Source organism: Danio aesculapii, chromosome 18 (genome assembly GCF_903798145.1).
Source record: "Danio aesculapii chromosome 18, fDanAes4.1, whole genome shotgun sequence".
Classification (NCBI taxonomy): Eukaryota; Metazoa; Chordata; class Actinopteri; order Cypriniformes; family Danionidae; genus Danio; species Danio aesculapii.
In genome coordinates this window covers 3,537,789-3,554,003 of record NC_079452.1, presented here as the reverse complement: position 1 = coordinate 3,554,003, position 16,215 = coordinate 3,537,789, and the positions used below count along the sequence as shown (strand labels likewise).

At 39.2% G+C, this 16,215-nt stretch overlaps 1 protein-coding gene across 1 annotated transcript in view; it reads right to left on the bottom strand.

The window, feature by feature from the left end:
• Positions 1 to 16,030: 16,030 nt before the first annotated feature.
• The window catches only part of lekr1 (leucine, glutamate and lysine rich 1), a 95,264-nt gene continuing 95,079 nt past the window's right edge, over positions 16,031 to 16,215 (bottom strand). The window contains exon 4 of the mRNA XM_056477803.1: positions 16,031 to 16,187. Coding sequence (XP_056333778.1) covers positions 16,064 to 16,187 — 124 coding nt within the window. The 3' untranslated portion in view covers positions 16,031 to 16,063. The remainder of the gene's footprint in view (positions 16,188 to 16,215) is intronic.

Genomic DNA, 16,215 nt, shown 5'->3' with positions numbered 1-16,215 from the left:
GGGTCCATTACATATGGATTTAGTAATCATTCTTACTTTTTAATGAAGGTGAACCATCATAGTTTATTAAAGATGCACACGCCTCGCTGAACGTCAGCGGCACTTTCAGCAAACCTCCTAATACGTGCAGCACGATGACATTCATGAACATTTATGAGCGTCAAAAGTGCTGGATCTGTTTAGCAAAACATTTTACTGTGTGTCACTGCATATCAAACGACTTAAAATAATAAAAAAACAATAAAACTAAAGCAATCATCATTTTATGGAGTGAGAGCGCTTCTTTTCTGTTAAATTGAAGTCACATCATCGATGACGTAAACGTGCTCGGGCTCGAAATACAAAAAAATGCAATGTTCGTGGTAGAGGTGTGAACCTACATTAGTCTCATGGTTTGGTTACAGTTATCATGCCATCGATTTGGTTCAATTCGATATCTCGGTGCATTGATGATGCTTTCCATACACAATTTTATATTTTACTTCACAGCACAAAAATTCTTGTAATAAAATTTATAATTTTTAAATATTTTTTTTTATGTATTTGTATACACATAACATCTTGTCCTTTAATACAAGCAGTCAGATATATGAACTGTACCTTTACTTCCATAGAGAAAAACTCTTTTGAATGCATCAAACAAAACTCAGGTACATGCACTTGCTTTTTGAGCGTTGTTGAGCGAGTTGTTAAACACCTATGGCTGGTCATGTGCTCAACAGAAAGAGCTGCAGTTGGCTCTAACACTCTGGTGCTGTTAACTGATAAGTGACACTGATAAACGGCAGTGGCGATCACAGCTGATCCATGACAGATGCGGTGGAGAAAACTCACTCTGCAGACAAGCTCATGTCTGGATCCACAAGTATCTCTATAACAGTCAAAAGGAGAGGAAACGTCATGCCAGCGGGTCAAAGGAGCCACAGTTAGAGAGCGAGAGGAATGAAGTTTACTTTCATTTTCTCCATAACAGTGAAATAGGGGCTTCTGTTGTAAATTCAGTGTCATTGAATGACTGTCCAGCAAACACATGCAGTGAATTGTGCAGAGTTTCTGCATTTTAATTACTTGTGCTCGCCTCCCTCACCATAGTATTCTACCACGACATAACTCATATGAGATAAATGACGTCAGTAAATAATAACCTGATAGGATATTGCTAAACTGATACAGAATTGTCCACGTCAGCATCGCGGTGCACCGAAGAAACAATTAATTTTGACACCCCTACTGTGTGCAGCCAGAGGGGGAGATGGGAGGATGGACAATCGCGCCTGGGCATGGTTCAAGACAACCGTGCCTAGTGTGAGTACACCCTAAATCACACAATGCTCTTGTGAACATGCACCCTATACTGACACTGAGGAGAATAAACTGTTGAAGGAAGTCCTAATTTTTGCTTTACACATAAGTATTATCCTTTTGAAGCACTGAAGGCATATAGTTTGTTTTGGAGACTTTTTTGGAATTTTTCAGGACTTTAAACAAGCCTGGATTGTTGATGTCTATAGAGATATTATCTAAAATATCTTCATTTGTGTTGTGAAGATGAACAAAGGTCTAAGTGGATAGGAATGAAATGAGAAGGATTAATAAATAACAGAATTTAAATTTTTAGTTGAGCTAATCCTTTAACCCCAGGTTACTCTGAATTAGCAGTCATGTTTACCAGTTAGCACAGTGTTTATCTCACTATGTTGCGCCAGACATGTGCAGTGTGAATGATGAAATGTTAGAATGTTACAGCTCGATATACTTAGCAAACAATAGTCAATCACAAGCATCAAATTCATCTGCCTCGGGTTGCCACAAAAAAAAAAAAAAATCTGTATTGTATATTTGCAGTTGATTTAGCATTTGAAGGGAAATATGACAAACTAATGAAATATAAAAATGACTGACAATAAGATAAAATGTCAAGTTTTAGGATTTGACAGTGTGAATCATCAGTGTATACATGCTCGGGATTAATTGTTAACCCTAGGTAAGAGTGTGAAACATGAATCAAAACAATGTTAAGTGTGAAAAGCCCTAGAGAGGATCTGGAAAAAGAAGATAGGAAATGACACAAGACAAGATAATGAGATGAGAAGAAGCAATTAAAAATACTGATAGGATACTACGAGTGGAACGAGAGAAGAAAAGATGACGTAAGCTGAGAAAAAGAGATCAAACACGAAGAGGCAAGATGAGATGAGAAGTAAAGAGACAGGTGAAAAGAAAAGGTGAAAAAAGAGGAGATGGGGTGATATAAGATGAGACGTGGTCACAAAAGAACAGAGAACAGATCACAAGGGGGGAAAGACAAGAAGAGATGAGAGATAAGACAAGATAAGAACCTCACCAATAAACCTGACAGACAAGCACAAGCAACATCTATGTGTCTCTCCTGAAAGTACATCTGGCTGTGTCGGTTAAACCGGACTGCAGTACAATGATTGACCCCATTCTGATTGACCTTTTAGGCTTTAACCCACCCCCTTCATTCCTGTCCTCTCTTACTTTCTCATTTGGCTCTCTGTGTTTGAAGTGTTTCTGGAGTGTGTCTGGACAGCACATGGTCTGTTTTTGATGTGTGCGTCTGGCCAGCTGCTTTCAGCATTCTCAGCATGTCCGCTTTCACATCTATGACTTCATCATAAATGTCTTGATAAATCGCCTCTCGTATCATCAGCATCATAATAATCGTCAGCATTATCAGCATTTTAGGGCTCTTCACCTCTTAATGGTGATCGTGGATCAAATAGTTTACATTTCCTGTCTCATTCGCTGTCCTTCCCTGTCTCCTTCTCTGAAGCGCTGGGGCGTAGTCTATAATCAGGCTATAAACCTTTTGACCGAACAGACTGCTAGACCTCACGCTACAGTGAGTTCGCACTACACACGCACATGCCCCATATGTGGAGCACGCACACTTCACTCCAAAAAAATAAATATGCACACACACACACACACACACACACACACACACACACACTCACACGAGACATGAAAAGGGGCCTTGAAAGAACTGCTAACATTACTGCTAGGGGGTTAAGGAGGGAAGACATCTCCAAATTACACTCTTTCTTTTTTTTCCTTTGCTCTGATGATTGAGGCAGTTCAAAGATGTGAAATCTACTTCACATCTTTGTGAAGTGGAGAATAAAGTGTATTTCAGCATACTCATTTTCACCAACCGTCAGGGGAAAGACTTGCTTCACAATGGCATTTTAATATTTTCTGATGAAATCCTTGTCATTGCAAAAAAGCTGCAGCCACAATGCAATGGTGTGTGACTGGTGTAAAATCGGATTTCCAGAATATGATTATTATTGTGGCCCAGAGAATTCAGAATAACTATGGAAACTTTTTTCCTCCACAAGATGAAAAAATACATTTTAAAAAGTAACTCACAAAACTGCCATTGAAAGTTTTTTTAAATATATATAATATTCTTATATAACTAAAATACATTTTAAAATTTTAGGTCACACTTTATTTTGATAGTCCATTTGTTGAATTTAAGTTACATTGCATCTACATGCCAACTAATTCTCATTCGATTAGGTTGGGCTTAGGGTTGGGGTTAGAGTAAGTATAAGTTGACATGTTGAAGTCAGAATTATTACCCCCCTTGAATTATTAGCTCCCCTGTTTATTTTTCCAGAATATGATTATTATTGTGGCCCAGAGAATTCAGAATAACTATGGAAACTTTTTTCCTCCACAAGATGAAAAAATACATTTTAAAAAGTAACTCACAAAACTGCCATTGAAAGTTTTTTGTTTTTTTTTATTTATATAATATTCTTATATAACTAAAATACATTTAAAATTTTAGGTCACACTTTATTTTAATAGTCTATTTGTGAATTTTAAGTTACATTGCATCTACATGCCAACTAATTCTCATTCGATTAAGTTGGGCTTAGGGTTGGGGTTAGAGTAAGTGTAAGTTGACATGTTGAAGTCAGAATTATTACCCCCCTTGAATTATTAGCTCCCCTGTTTATTTTTTCCCAAATTTTTGTTTCACAGAGAGATTTTTTTAACACATTTCTAAACACAATAGTTTTAATAACTCATTTGTAATAACTGATTTATTTTATCTTTGCCATGATGACAGTAAATATTATTTTACTAGATATTTTTTAAGACACTTCTAAACAGCTTAAAGTGGCATTTAAAGGCTTAACTAGGTTAATTAGGTTAACTAGGCAAGTTAGGGTAATTAGGCAAGTTATTGTATAACGATGGTTTGTTCTGTAGACAATCGAAAAAAAAAAAAATTTAAAGGGGCTAATAATTTTGACCTTAAAATGGTTCATAAAAAAATAAAAACTGCTTTTATTCTAGCCGAAATAAAAAATAAGACTTTCACCAGAAGAAAAAAATATTATCAGACATACTGTGAAAATTTCTTGCTCTGTTAAACATCATTTGGAAAATATTTAAAAAGGAAAAAAAAATGAAAAGGGGGCTAATAATTCTGACTTCAACTGTACTTGCAGTTTCTTATAGTCAGTTAAATGTCTGTTGAAGGAGCAGTATCAACAGATATTAAGCATACAGTCTACTAATACTTAAATGGACCATCAAAATAAAGGGTTACCATTTTTTTTAAAATTGCAATTTTATTTTTATTTGTTGTTGTCTGTATTTTTCACAAGTTTAGGGAGGCAGAGAGAGTTCATTGTATATTTGCTATATTTTTTAATAGAATCCAAAATAGATGCTGACAATTTTCTGAGAGTCCCGCATGTCACATGAATCCCACGCGAGGGGAAACAAATCCCTATTAATCGTGTGATTGGAACAGGACAGGAAAAAATGTCATCGAGAGTGGGCGGGAGCAGGGATCATAACAACACATACAAACAAACAAACACACACACACACACACACACACACACGCACGCACATGTAGCCCATGCAGAACGCTATAGAACTACAAATCTGCCAGCAAAAGAACTACATATCCAGTCATGCACCACTCACATACCTGGCCTAGAACCCCATGATTGTAAACAGTATTGGGAACATTACGATGCATTTTCCTTGCCTTGTCTTGCCGGTTTTGATCCTTGCTTTGTTTTGTTTGTTTATTTATGATGTATGCTGCCTGCCTTTTGACCATCTGCTTGTTTATCGACAACGACTCTGGATTGCCCATATACATATATTTGCCCCTGTGTTGAACGTTGCTTTCTTGACCGCCCTGTTAATAAACTCTGCATTTGGATCCGCACCTCTGTTGTCAGCATCCCCTTCACATTACAGAAGACTCAGCCACTAAATGGATCCAGCAGTTTTACTGGTCTGTCAGCATCAAGGTAAGTGGTCCCTCGATTTTTTGGACATTGCTAACATCACCGTTCTTGTGTACTAATTACCCTTTTTATTGGTGGACTAAATAAACTGCTTAAAAACATACTTTCCTGTTTTAGTTATTGAGGGATGCTAATGCAAGTTATGGACTTTGCCCTGCTCTCTGTGGGCTCCCCTTTCACCGTAGGTGAGGTGGAGGAAACCACTAAATGTATTTTGGGAGGGGGCAAAGGACAGCAAGATTCGCTGGCAATGGGGCTTACTGCTCATTCCACCACCACACAGTCACTACTCAAAATGGCAGCTAAAAATCTACAAGCTCTTAAAATGGCTGCCACCAACCTGCAAACATACAAGATGGCTGCCTCCAGTCCATTAGCTTACAAGATGGCCGTCACCAGCCCTCCAGTTCACAAGATGGTACGCGCCAATCTGCCACCAGCATTAGAGGATGTTATCCTTTTCCAAGTATAGTCCTGCCATAGTTCCTGTTGTTGTTTCTGTTCTTGATACACCATCATCTGAGTCACAACAATGGCCACCACCACCTAAGTTGCCAGAGCTGCTGCCACCGCCGGAGCTGTTACTGCCAGAGCTGACACTGACACCTTCAGAGCTGCTAGATCCTCTGCTAGAGCTGCCAGTTTCTCCATAGCTGCCAAAGCCACCATGAGTGCTGCCAGAGCTGCCAGAGCCACTGCCAGAGCTGCCAGAGTCGACGCCGCCAAAACTCTCTAAATTCTTTGAATGGCGGGTGCCAGATCCCTTTGAGGTCCTCGAATGGTGGTCGGCAGATCCCCTTAAACCTTCAAATGGCCAGAGCAACCACGAAAGCTCAGAGCCGTCACTTGAGTTCCACAAATGGCTGCCAGTGTCGTGTGACTTCCCAGAGCCGTGTGAGCCATGTGACTTCTCAGTGCTTTCTGAACCACAGCCTCCTGATCCACTGGGGTTTGATGAACTGCCAATGCTTCATGTACCAAAGCCTCCTGACAAACTGGGGTTAGCTGACCTGCTAGTGCCCCCTGAACCAGAACCTCCTGACCCACTGGGGTTGAATGAACTGCCAGTGCCCCCTGATCTAAGGCCTCCTGACCCACTGGGGTTAAATGAACTGCCCTGCCTCCTGACCCACTGGGGTTAGCTGAACTGCCAGTGTTTCCTGAACCAGTGCCTCCTGACCCACAGTGGGTGTGACCCGTCTGAACCTTCTGGACCCCAGAATTACTTCAGCTCCATGCTCTTGGTCCTCCGCAGCTCCATGCTCCAGGACCTCCACAGCTCTACGCTCCAGTCCCTCCACAGCTCCATGCTCCAGGCCCTCCGCAGCTCCATGCTCCAGTCCCTCCGCAGCTCCATGCTCCAGGTCCTCTGCAGCTCTGCACTCCAGGTCCTCTGCAGCTCCGTGCTCCAGGCACACCTCCACTGCATGGTCCTGGCCCTCCGTCCCTCCCCTTGATCTGCCTCCACTCCATATCCCTCCTGTGTATGGAAGCTGCTCTTTGGGGGAGGTGTCACCAGTGATCACCAGTCACCAGTGATCTAGCTTATGCAGATCGCTGGCCAATTTAGCTTATGCAATTCACCTGTACCGCATGTCTTTTGGACTGTGAGGGAAACCGGAGCACCCGGAGGAAACCCCTGAAAACATAGGGAGAACATGCAATCTCCACACAGAATTGCCAGCTGACCCAGCTGGGGTTCGAACCAGTGACCTTCTTGCTGAGAGGTGATCATGCTGCCCACTGCGACACAGTGACTCCCTATTATTATTATTATTATTATTATTATTATTATTATTAATGGTAATAGTAATAAAATCAATAATAACTTGAGAGATATTTTCATTTCAAACTACATACAATAAGAAATTCAAGAGTTTACACTTAGCTGATGATTGGTAATAAGCTAGTTTGGCATGCTGTCCCGGGAGAGAGCCCTGAGCTCATGAGATCCTCGAGCCCGTTTGCAGGGCGAGAGGGGAGTTTGAGCTCAGGTAGATCTCGAGAACAACCCCCCCACCCCCACCCCCCCATCCTGCTGCTTAAGGATTGCTAAGGTGGTGTGTTGCTGGAGGAATTTTAATATGGTGCTGATTTGGTTTAGTCAATTTACTAATGTCTCATGTGTTTGGACTGTGGGAGGACACCGGAGGACCCGGGGTTCACCCACGCAAGCACGGGGAAAACATGAACTCCACACGGAAATGCTGTCCCGCCGGGTAGAGACCCGAGCCAGAGGCATTCTTTCTGTGGGGCTACAGTGCTAGCCATTGGGCCGCCGTGCTGCCCTATAGAGGAAAAAAGGAAGAGAGGGGGTAGAAGCAGGGATTCATCAAGATGAAGATGACTAAAGGTAAGATGCTTGGTTTTTTATACTGAGTTAGGAATCATCTGATTGGTGGTTTGTACATTAGCTTGACTCGGCGCCAGCCGTGTCAATTATAAGCACGTGATCCTCTCGAAATTAGTTTATAAATAAACTTCACGTAGTTAATAAAATTTTAATAAAAAGTGTGACCAACATTATTTTTTTTTTTACATTTAATAAATTCCACCTTGATAAACAATAATTTTCTTTAAAAAAAAGAAAAAAAAAAAAAAAGAAAAAACGACACCAAACTGTTGACCGGTAGTGTACTTTTATATTAAAGCTTTCAGTTCGGTAAAATAGCAATTATGATTTTTACTTTTATATATATATACATTATCTTAGAGTATCTATACAGTATAATTTTATACCAGTATTTCAACTGTCTATTAGTATATCAGTATACCAGTACCAGTATATCAGCAGTTTCTGAATAACTCGGACCAGACCATCTGGCATCAACAACCATGTCACATTCATAGTTGCTAAAGTCCCCATTCGGCTTAAACCTCAGCAGGTCATCTTGACCATGTCTAAATGTACTGAATGGCTGCCATGTGATTGCATGATTAGATATTTGCATTCAGATGAAAAGGTTGAATTTAATAAACTGTTTAAAAGTGGAGCTCAAATTTTACTGAATCCAATTGGCATTCATTATTGAAGGGAAAAAAGTTACATTTTCCTAAATATATTTAGTTAGTGGTTAAAATGATGATTGCAATGACATTTATAGCTAATTTCTTTGTTTTTTTTGTTTGTTTTTTTACATATAATAGCAAAACTCTTGTCAATAGTGACTTAAATACATATGGTCTTTCACATGACTAGTATCAAGACTTCAAAAAAATCACAAAGCGCATGCTTTGCTTTTACATCCATGTGAAAAAAATGTTAGATAACATCTCACAAAGAAGATTGTACAAGGTTTCTAGGAAGCAAGTTTGTCTGCTCATCCAGTCTAGAAATAATTAGCTAGCTGTCCTTGATGACTTAAACTCGAGGATCGGTTCAAACTCTGAGTTAGAACCCTTAAAAAAATCAAGGATTCAAAATACCATTCAACACAAAGATAATGTTCTGCTTTGACATCAGGTGAAAAGCTGTTAGATAACATCCAGTAGGAAGGTTTTACAAGATTTCTAGGTAGCAGGTTCATAAGTTTGCCTTTTTTTTACATATACAAACATATGCTGAAAATAGAACAGTCATAAATAAAATTATAATGGCTGTTGAGCAAAATCACTGCTGTGACAGTGTAATGGTAATACATGTAACTCAAAGAGAAAACACACATGCTCACTTCCATTGATATTTTTGACTGCAGAATGTAGATAAAATTAACAATTGGGGCCATAATCTTTGTTGCTTTTCATTTCAATTATATTTACAGGGACATATTATCAATGATTAAAGGACTATTTTCATGTAGTTCTCTGCACAACATTCAATTAAATACAACAAAACAACTTAATGATGTCTAATTATGTCGTAATTGGAGGCAGCACAGTGGATCAGTGGTTAGCACTGTCACCTCAAGCAAAAAGATTGCTGGTTCGAGTCCCAGCTGAGCCAGTTGGCATTTCTGTGTGGCACTTCATTCCACTGCAGTGAGCTGATAGATAAGGGACCCATCAATTAATGATTTGTAATCGAATATGTTTGACTTGCCTATTTATCTCCACTTATGCAACATTTCTAGCATGGTCAATTTGCTCGGTAGTTCACTTTCTGTGGTGTACTTGTGATGAAGAGTGCTCAGGTTCAAGTAAAGCCCCAGTCAGATCACACAATTTTGTCAAGATTTCGGCACAATTTCCTTGACGTATGGTGTCGCGGTGAGTCGTAAACAACAAATAGACATCGTGACACAAAATTCAATAATTTCTTCTTGTTAAATGTGGCACAGTTCACGACAACTGTTACCATGTCTGCAACAATATTCTTGTTTATCTAGTAGATAACGGACCAACAAAAAATACATTAAAATTAAGATACAAATTATACCAAATAAAATTAATTTCCAAAATATATTTTTTTCCAAGCAAAATAGACAAATTAGGGATGTGGAAGGAATGTGTAGTCTGGCACATTTGTTACCCATGACAAGATTTTATCAAGACAAAAATCGCATAAACTGACATGGTGATTTTCGTAACCAACAATAAAAATCATGTGATCTGACCGGGGCTTAAGGCGAAGCATGATTCCACAAAAGACCTAAAAGCAATGTGAAATCAAGGCAAAACTGCACCTTTCTCTTATGTTTGATTTTGACATAATGCATTTTACTCACTCACTATCATTCAGCTTAGTCACTTATAAATTATAAATTGCCACAGTGGAATGAACTACCAATTACTCTGGCACATGCTTTAAGCAACTCATGTCCTTCCAACCGCATCCCAGCACTAGGAACCACCCATGCACTCTCCCATCCACATCCACATATGCACACTAATACACTACAGACAATATTTTTTACCCAATTCACATATAGCGCATGATTTTGGGCTGTGGGGAAACCAGAGCACCCGTAAGAAACCCACACGAACACGGGGAGAACATGCAACCTTCATACAGAAATGCTAGTGACTGAACCACCATAGCTAACCACTGAACCACCTTGACTCAGCACTTTGTCCAGCAATCTGTACACATATCTAAATTGCGTGTTTGAGATGTTTGATGGCCATTAAGTAGGGAAGGAGATTTGCATAGATATTTACATTAGATGTTGCCTATTCTGGTGTTGTCTATTGGAAGGAATGCGTCAATAGAATGCCATTTTAGTACAGGGTTAGCGCTCCTTTGAAATGAATGCGGGACCAAGGTGCAGTGGAGGACTGTGGCCACAAGGAGCGCTACCCTGTACTAAAATGGCAGCTCTATTGATGCATTCCTTCTAATAGAAAACAACGGGGTAGGTAACATGTAATGTAAATATCTATCATTGGGAGTTTTCCCCGGGATCATTATGCAATTTTTTTTTTAATTATTTAAAATTATAATTTGACATCACTTTTCTACATCAATGAATAAGTGACCGCATGAGCATTCCTGACAAAGAGTGTGTGTTTGTGTGTATGGAAATGTACTATCCTCCTCCCTGTTAAATTTGATCTAACCTGTGTCCTGAAACACACCCCCTCTTCTGCTTTCACTTCTCATTCTAACGGAGGGAGCGATTCGTTTTTGAATAAATCTTCGTTATGAACATCTCGTTCACTTAGCCGACAATAATACAAGTTTCTAGCACTGCAGCGTCTTGTTGTCATATTTCTTTAGCATTTTTTGCTTATTTTATTCAACAAAACTAGCATAAGCCTAGAATTTGTTGCGCACAAAAGTTCATAACATTAAAAAACGTAAAAAAAGGAAATCTTACCTATGAAATATTCTGCCTTTGTGCTTTGTTTTCTTTGTTTTCTCGTTACTACACCCGTACACAGCGCTACAGTCCAACTTCTTCATGTTGGCACACTGTCTTGACTAGTGCGGTTGAATGACATTTGTCCTGGGAGCACTGTACAAATGTGGCGGCGCTATTGACGCATGCTCATGGTCCGTATGTGATATCTAGTGTATATATCTGTGAGATATTTGTACATTAATGGCAGGGCACCAAAATGTTTATGTTAAAAATATTTATCCTACTAAGATATGTTTTGTTGGATATGAATTGTATTTGTTTAAAAACATGTAGAAGGATTGCAAAGTAAAAAGTTATTAGAAATTGTAGTTTATGGTGAATATGGAGTGATTTGAAACAGTTCCAGGCTATCTGGTATGAGCAGAGCTTTCTTGGGGACACAGCTTGGATAATAAGATGGGTAGACAGATTATTGAGATGGTGGAGTGTATGGTTTACTGGCATGTCAGGTCCAAATAGGGAAGCACTGGGGTGGGTGACAGATCTGAATGAGGAGCTAATGTTCGGAATTTCTGGAATAGGAAGGCACTTGGGTGGGTAATGGGATTGAATGAGGAGCTATTCTCCTGCCTTTCTGAGAGACAAAATGGGAGAGAGGTTAATCCACAACAGTGATGCATGTGAGAGGTGCATCACTGCAGTGGCAGGACAATGGTGACAGTATGCAAAAAAATGATAAATAAATAAAAATAATTAAACAAATTTGTATTTGAATTAGGATTATGTGCAACTTGTGCATGCAAATAGGAAGTACACACAGCATCAAATGGCTGTACTATGCCTCCACTGAATGAGCAGAAGTGTGAACATGATTAAGAGAGAGTGTGTGTGAGAGGGAGAGATTGCTCGATTCCCTGTCATTTTTTTTTTAAATACCAAGCACATACTGAACTGTGACAAGAAAACCAAATTATTATTTTTTTCATGAACCATCCCATCCCTAAAAGCTATGGCTACTGAGCATGTGCACATCAATAAAGCATAATGTTTGTGACACTGTACTACAATAATTACTGTTTTTTATAAGTGTAGGTTTAGGGTAAGAGCAGGTGCAGACATTGATTAAACAAACTGTCACTGTAAGGGGTAAGATTAAGGTTTGAGTTGGTGCAAAATAGCTTTCTGTAAGGGGTAGGTTTAGGCTTGGGTATGTGTGGATATTAATAAAGCAAGATATGTTAGACTCTATCATACACCTGGCGTAATAAGGCGCAAGATGTGTTTGGCATGATTTGTTGCTATTTTCAGACCAGCGCAACCCTAATTTTCATGTTTTGAGCCACGTTGTTTAAATACTAAATCCATTTGCGCCACTTTGTGGACTCATGGGTGTTCCGGTTTTAAAAGGAGACGTGTTAAGGCACATTGTTGGTGCATTGCTATTTTGAAGAACTAGAAATAGACTGCGCCATTGACAAAATAAAACCTGGTCTAAAGTCCAGCGTAGAGCATGTTAGTTATGTGCCTATGCATGTCCAAAATACATAAACATTGCTTAATACACACAGGATGTACAGCAAGACAAAAATATCTTTACATTCGAAAATAATTAAAGGAATAAAATGTTACAAAAAAAATTATTTTCTACCTAAATATGATGCTTTCATGTCTGGGGGGCTTTTTTTAGTTTATTCTTGACAATTTGCATTTGTATAATGTTATTATTATTAGCAGTATTATTGATTATATGCACATTATTATTTGTTTTATTAAAACAAGTTAAATTTGTCCACCTGTCGGGCTTTGGAGATGTATATGGGACATAAGAATAGGACGCGTGTTTGGATATAGCTCAGTTTTTTTGCCCACACTTCGTTATTATTGTTCATTTATTCATTTGCTGGAAATTAGAACTTAATTTAGAAACCGTTTTAAAATAAATCTTTGCGCTTACCAAACAAAATTAAATTTGTAGGCTAATAAATGTCTTCAGTGGAGTGCGTACAACACTGTTTTTTAATCCACAAAAGTAAAGAAGTAATAGAAAAAGTAAATAAAGACAAGTAAAGAGGCCGAATGGAGGAGGCTCGGTCTTTATACTCACTGCAAATGGTTTGACTGACTTAATTGGTTTAATACACATTATGCTCAAAATACACCCATAACTCATTAAGAGAATAAGCACAACCCTGTTAGACCATGCACCGGAATTGCAAAGTGCGTTTTTCTGTCCTTAAAATAGTGGATTCAGAAATGGGCCTTAATGCTTGGCGCCATGCACTTTAGAGTTTGCGCCTAGATCATTAAAAAGAGCCCTCTGAGTTAAGTACAAGACATAAATCAACTGATCACTCAAGTTACACCTATTTGAAGCTGACCTGCACATGTGGAGTTGGCTTGAATCTCTGCTTACACCAAACTCAAATCCCTTGGCTTTGCGGGTCAACTTAAAAACAGAGATAAAAAACATACAGCTGGGCTTTAGACTGTCTGAGAAAAAATTGTGCTTGCTGTGACAAGTGCACGTTGCAAACCATTGACTGTCCATTTTGTTATGTTAAATATGGGAAGTTTTCTGGATAGAACAGGATGAGCTGGAGTATGTGGAGAAGTCAAGATAACTTTGTGCATCTACACCCAGTCAGAGGCAGAGGGGAAAGGTGTTTATGGTGATGCCTCAGCAAATTTGCAAGAGAATTCAAAGAAGAATAACCACGATCCTCACAGTTCTGTCAGTACGGGAACCAGAATTGGGAGATTCTGGTGCTGGCTCAAGGAAAGATGAAAATTTCCCAGAGCAAGGAAATAACTGGAGCTCATCAGATTTGGACATGTTTCACTTGATAGGGCTGGACCAAATGGCAGAAGAAAGTTCACTGTGCATTGGATTTTGAACTTCTTACTGAACAAATTATGGACAAGAAACAGTGAAGACATTAGCGGTGGGACGGTTCAGTTGATGTCACGGTTCTGTGGTCACGGCTTTTGGCTTGAATTGGTTTACAATGCAGACAAAAATCCACAATTGCAAACTTAAATACTATTTAGAAATACTATACATCATTATAAAGTGCATAGTCTTATAATCTACCATTTACATTATTTTAAAAAGTTAGGCTTAAAGTTGGTCTTAAATTTTTAATTCAATATTTTCTTGTTGACTAAAGGTAATGATGATAAAGTACTTCAAGCGGCTGGAATTATTGTTTGATTTAACGTAAAAAAATAAAAATAAATCACGTGTTATTTTGAGAACTGTGTTCCAGTTTTTCACTGGTCGGCATCACATCACTAGTTTAAATGCTGCAATTCATAAAGTCCTACGTCTTGGAGAAGCAAGAAATACATCATGAAACATTACTATTCCTATTAGTGTAGGGTTAGACCACAAGTGGACATTGATTATTTGTTTATGCTTGAGAAATGTGATTGGTATCCAGAAAAAAACAGTCACATGAGATCCCCCACTGTATTCTACACTGCCACACATTCCTTCATAATAGGTTACGACAAGGGAACCCAGGAAAATAAAGTCCTGGTTCTTTTGGTGATTATACATTATGTAATAATTGTTTCCGAACACTGAACAAATTACCTGTAGAGAATAAGTTGTTGCACTGCATGTGTTTAGATGCTTTTGTGTCATGCCAGCCTATTTTCATCAGAGACAATATTTTATTTCCTGTATTGTCTATTTATGTTATTTGATATTTAGATACATAGTCCATCTCAATGGCTCATTAGGACAATCAGACTCATCTATGCGATTCAGTTCGATCAACAGCCTTCCAAGTTCAGGGATGTGTATTTACAACTGCGAGTCCCACAGCCGGCCCTGTCTTGCAAAAGTAGGATTGCTGTTCAAATTGATGCATGCAGTTCATGTACCAGAGGAACTTAATAGTGCTCCAGAGGGAATGGAGACTCCAAGCCGTGCACCTCCATTGGAAACAACGAACTTTAGAAAACTCTAGAAAAGACACAATATGCAAACAGCCCCTAAAAGCCCACTGTAATTTGGGATCTCCAGTTGATCTTCTTGCACAGCCATGCTGGGTTCACCTAATTTGTTAACAAATGGGTTCCTGTCCATTCCATGTCAGTGCGCGGGTCCTTTACTGGACGTTTTCCAAAGAAACATTCCAAAGATGTCGGTTTCTTACGCATTGTGCTGCTTGTGAGTTAAATTTGGGCGAGATGTAACCGAGAGAATCCGCTAAATAAGTTGGCAGTTCATTCCACTGTGGCTACCACTGATAAATAAAGGGACTAAGCCGAAGGAAAATGAATGTATAGATACAGCTATATTTAGTTGGTTTTGACACAATACTATATTTACAATTTGTGGCTAAGAAATAACTAGTTTGGTGTGGCCAAAGGAAAATGTGTCAATCCTTAGTGTTGAGCCCTGAAAAGTCATGTGAAAACTAATTGCAATGCAACACTATGAAACCACAACCTATTTCCTAATGCACATTGAGCAAGGTCATGCACAGCACACAAAAAAGTGAATTAAATGAGGAGGCATGTGAACATTACATCTAAATCAAGTCATTTTAGCATGCCAAAGTCAAATGTATGCATATAAAATATATTCTCCCAACAACGAATTTGTAGCTAGCATTGAAAAACTACTAGCCACAGTGGCTGGTGATCAAAACGGTTAATGTCAAGCCCTGCAAACCGATATTTCAAAAAAAAGTCTGAAATCCATATACGCATTACCAGCATGACAAAAGAGAAAATCTATTCTGCTCAAATCCAGAATGTACGCTTGTTCTCTTTTTAGTTCTCCTTCCTTTTTCACAATGTATTTTTTCTCACACTTGTGACTGCAAACAGCCACAAGTGTACTCACACACGCACACAGTTGTTTCCCATCTGCAGAGCTCTTCCTGTCGTGCCGTGGCTGAGGTGGCTACTGCAGACTCTCCACACACGCTCTCACGAATTGGCCAATCTGCTGCGCTCCTTCTTTTGTCTCTCTTTCACCATTGTTCCCTCATTTCCTTACCTGAGGTGCAGGCAGCAAGCACGCTCGTTCTCCAGCTCTGAAAGTGCTGTCTTTTTCTCCACCCTCACGCTCTCCATCTCACGTGTGACCACGCACAGCTGCAGGTCAAGGGCCCTTGAGCTGGAAGAGAGACAAAGAGTCAGATCTA